The following is a 4,251-nucleotide window of genomic DNA, read 5'->3' as shown; positions in this document are numbered from 1 at the left end:
TGCATCCTACTCGTACTCCTACCCCTTCTTGTATCATCTTTCCACCTAATATGCCTAACTTTGAATTTAAACTTGGCATGATTCAACTCTTGCCAAATTTCCATGGTTTAGAAAATGAAAATCCTTATGTGTATATTAGGGAATTTGAGGAGGTGGTAGCCACTTTCTATAACCAAGCTAATCTGGCGGATATTGTGCGAATGAATTTTTTTCCCTTCTCTTTGAAGGATAAGGCTAAAAGCTGGCTATACTCTCTGAGACCAAGGTCTATTGGAACATGGGATGAAATGGCATCGTCATTATTTCACAAATACTTCCCTAACCACAAGACCAATGGCTTAAAAAGACAAATTTGTACATTTTCCCAAAAAGACAATGAAACGCTCTATCAAGTCTGGGAAAGGTTTAAAGAATTGTTGACTCTTTGTCCCCACCATGGCTATGAAAAATGGCGTCTAGTGAGCTATTTCTATGAGGCCTCACAATTCGTGAACGCTAGTTTGTAGAAATGATGTCCAATAGTGAATTCCTCCAAAAAGATCCTAAAGAGGCCTTGGAATATCTCAATAAGCTTGCAGAAAAATCTCATACTTGGACTGGTCCAAGTGCTACTAAAAGCACCAACAGAAATCGAGCAGTAGGAATTTACCAATTGAAGGAGGAATACAGTCTAAAAGCTCAAGTAGAAGCTTTAACAGAGCAACTTAAGGCCTTTAAGACAAAAGGTGGGCAAGGACTTCATATGATTGCCCGAGCAGAAACACATGAGCCATGTTTTGTGTGTGGAGGAACGGATCATTTAGTTAAGGACTGCTTAGCTTTCAGTGAAATGAGAGGGGTTTATGAAGAGCAAGGTAATGCCTTAGGGGCCTATAATAAGTCATTCTCTCATACGTACAACCCTGGTTGGAGAAACCACCCAAATTTCAGCTGGAGAGATCTCAACCAAGTACAATCTTCTGGAGGGCAATGGAGAAATGAGCACCAGTCTCAACCATCAAAAGCTCAACCTGGCCCTCAATACAATGCTCCATCTCAAAGGAGTTCTCGTGAGAACACCCTTCATTCATTCACGGAGGAGCAAGCCAAAATAAATCGTCAAATGATGGAAGAAATCAAGGAAATGAAAAGTTAATTTTCAAAACTGACTGGAACCTTGGCTAATTCTGAAAGAGGAAAACTTCCTACTCAGCCTCAACTCAATACACAAGGGAAACATATGGCTCAAACCTCAAATTCTAACGATCAAAACATTAAGGAGGCTAATGCCATCACAACTAGAAGTGGTAAAGCTTTGGAAGATCCATCAATACCAACTACTACTTCAAAATCTCCGAATGTTGTCTCTGAAAGTTTGCCATCCAATGCTTTTGCAAAAGTTCCATTTCCCCAGGCTCTAAGACCTGCTGGAAAAATTCCTGAAAATCGAGGAGAAATCCTTGAGCACTTGACACAAGTGAAGATAAATCTTCATTTGCTTCACTTCATCAAACAAGTGCCAGCCTATGCTAAAATCATCAAGGATCTTTGCACTGTAAAAAGGAAGCATCATGTCAAGAAGAGTGCTTTCTTGACTGAGCAAGGTAGTGCGGTAATTGAACAAAAGACACCGCCAAAATACAAAGATCCTAGTTGTCCCACCATTTCCTGTCATATTGGGATTCATGAATTCAGCCAAGCCTTGCTAGACTTAGGAGCGAGTGTCAATCTCATGCCTTATTATGTCTACTCGCAACTTGTTCTTGGTGAAATCAAGCCTACTTCTGTAGTCTTACAACTGGCTAGTCATTCTATTAAGAAGCCTCGGGGTATTTTTGAGGATGTTCTTGTTCAAGTTGACAAATTCTATTACCCCGTTGAGTTTCTCATTATGGATACTCAATATGTGGTTAACATGGAGTCAAAATTCCCTATCATACTTGGAAGACCTTTCCTTGCTACAGCTAATGCCCTTATTAACTGCAAGAATGGTCTCATGAAAATATCTTTTGGGAATATGACTCTCGAGGTCAATATTTTTCATGTTGCAAAGAAACCATAAGATGATGATGAGTGTTATCAGACATTTCTGATTGACACGCTCATTCCTGAAGAGATTCAATTGCAAAGAAATTACGATGATCTTGATGAACTCCTCTCTTTTTCTGAAAGTTCTGGTTTTGATGAGTCAATTAAAGAAATTTCTTGTTACAAAGACTCACAAAATGAAAGAACAAAGTTTTGGCAACCTCGCTTTAAAGAGCTACCTAGTGAAAGGGAAAAGCCAAATCCTTCTGCTGAAGAGGTTCCCATTGTTAAGTTAGCCCAACTACCTGAGGGTTTAAAATGTGTCTTCTTGGGAGATGGTGATACATTTCCTATTATCATTTCGTCCAAACTTGATCCTTCACAAGAAATTAAGCTAATTAAGCTACTGCAAAAGCTTAAATCTTCATTAGGTTGGACGATTGCTGATATTAAAGGTATTAGCCCTTTAATTTTCTCCCATCGAATCAATCTAGAGGATGGGGCAATCCCTCGAAGAGATCCTCAAAGAAGACTGAACCCCACAACGAAAGAAGTTGTGAAAAATGAAGTGCTGAAACTTCTGGAAGCTGACATCATTTATCCAGTGGCTGGTAGCAAATGGGTTAGTCCAACTCAGGTAGTGCCCAAAAATTCGGGTGTAACTATTGTTGAAAATGAGAAAGGGGCCCTTGTCTCCACAAGAAGTGTGACGGGTTGGCACATGTGCATTGACTATCGAAAGTTGAATTCTGCCACACGTATGTATCATTTCCCACTTCCATTCATCGACCAAATCCTTCAACATGTGGCTGGTCATCCTTTTTATTACTTTCTCGATGGGTATTCAGGCTATTATCAAATTGAGATTGCAATGGAGGATCAAGATAAGACCACTTTCACATGTCCTTTTGGTACTTATGCTTTTCGGCGTATGCCATTTGGACTGTGTAATGCACCAACCACCTTCCAAAGGTGCATGATGAGTATTTCAGTGACATGGTTGAAAAATGTGTGGAGGTATTCATGGATGATTTAACAGTCTTTGGAAACTCTTTTGACACATGCCTTCTTAATTTAGAAGCTGTTTTGACACGCTGTATTGAGAAAGGACTTGTGCTCAACTAGGAAAAATGCCATTTCATGGCATCTTCAGGCATATTCTTGGGACACATTGTCTCTAAAAGAGGAATTGAGCTTGATTAGTCTAAGATTGATCTCATTTCTAATTTGCCCACTCCAAAGACTATCAAAGATGTTAGATCTTTTCTTGGGCATGCTGGTGTTTATAGGAGATTCATTCAAAACTTTTCAGTGATTTCTCGCCCGCTATGTAACCTCTTAGCCAAAGATGCTACTTTTTCATGGACACCTAAGTGTGAGGATGCCTTCCGAACACTTGTTGCAAAATTTACATCCGCTCCTATTATGCAGTCACCTGATTGAGATTTTCTTTTGAAATCATGTGTGACTTAAGCAACTTTGCTGTAGGAGTTGCTTTGGGACAACAAAGGGAGGGGAAACCTTTTGTTGTCTACTATGAAAGGCGAACTCTTAATAGTGCTCAAATTAACTATTCCACTACTGAAAAAGAGTTGCTTGCAGTTGTCTTTGCACTTGACAAATTCTGAGCATACTTGATTGGCTCACCTATTACAATCTTTACAGATCATTCTGCCCTTAAATATCTCCTTTCCAAAAATGATACTAAGGCGCGCTTAATACGGTGGATCCTTTTATTGCAAGAATTTGACATCACTGTCAAAGACAAGAAAGGTGTTGAAAATGTAGTCGCGGATCACTTGTCCCGACTTGAATTCAACGGCTGATGGTCCACCTATTCGTGATGATTTCCCCGATGAACAACTGCTTGTTGTTACTAAGTTACCGTGGTATGCACACATTGGTAACTACTTCGTAACATGTGAACTTCCGTCTGAGTGGAGTTCACAAGATAGACGCAAGTTTTTGGTCGAGGTGCGCAATTTCTATTGGGATGATCCATACTTGTTCAAGTATTGCCCCGATCAGATCATGCAAAGATGCATCCCTGATGATGAGGTGTCTAGTGTTTTGAACTTTTGTCACAATGATGCTTGTGGAGATCACTTCTCTGTGAAGAAAACTGCTACAAAAATCTTACAATGTGGTCTTTATTGGCCCACTTTTTTCAAAGATACCAATGAATTCTGTCGTTCATGTGTGAGGTGCCAGAAGTTTGGTTCTTTGTCCCACCGTCATATGATG

General features: G+C 39.8%; 1 protein-coding gene and 1 non-coding gene across 2 annotated transcripts; one reads left to right on the top strand and one right to left on the bottom strand.

The window, feature by feature from the left end:
• Positions 1–334: 334 nt before the first annotated feature.
• On the bottom strand, positions 335–442 carry LOC133833677 (small nucleolar RNA R71). Its single transcript, XR_009893045.1, has one exon. It is a non-coding gene; the product is annotated as a small nucleolar RNA R71 (small nucleolar RNA).
• Positions 443–1,219: 777 nt separating this feature from the next.
• Positions 1,220–3,635, top strand: LOC133832353 (uncharacterized). The gene is made up of 3 exons (XM_062262711.1): positions 1,220–2,008; positions 2,063–2,765; positions 3,496–3,635. Exons 1-3 carry the CDS (start codon positions 1,220–1,222, stop codon positions 3,633–3,635), a joined length of 1,632 nt encoding a protein of 543 aa, XP_062118695.1.
• Positions 3,636–4,251: the final 616 nt, after the last annotated feature.

Source organism: Humulus lupulus, chromosome 4 (assembly GCF_963169125.1).
Source record: "Humulus lupulus chromosome 4, drHumLupu1.1, whole genome shotgun sequence".
NCBI classification, from domain to species: domain Eukaryota; kingdom Viridiplantae; phylum Streptophyta; class Magnoliopsida; order Rosales; family Cannabaceae; genus Humulus; species Humulus lupulus.
The sequence above is the reverse complement of the archived record's forward strand: the minus strand, read 5'-3'. Positions and strand labels throughout refer to the sequence as shown.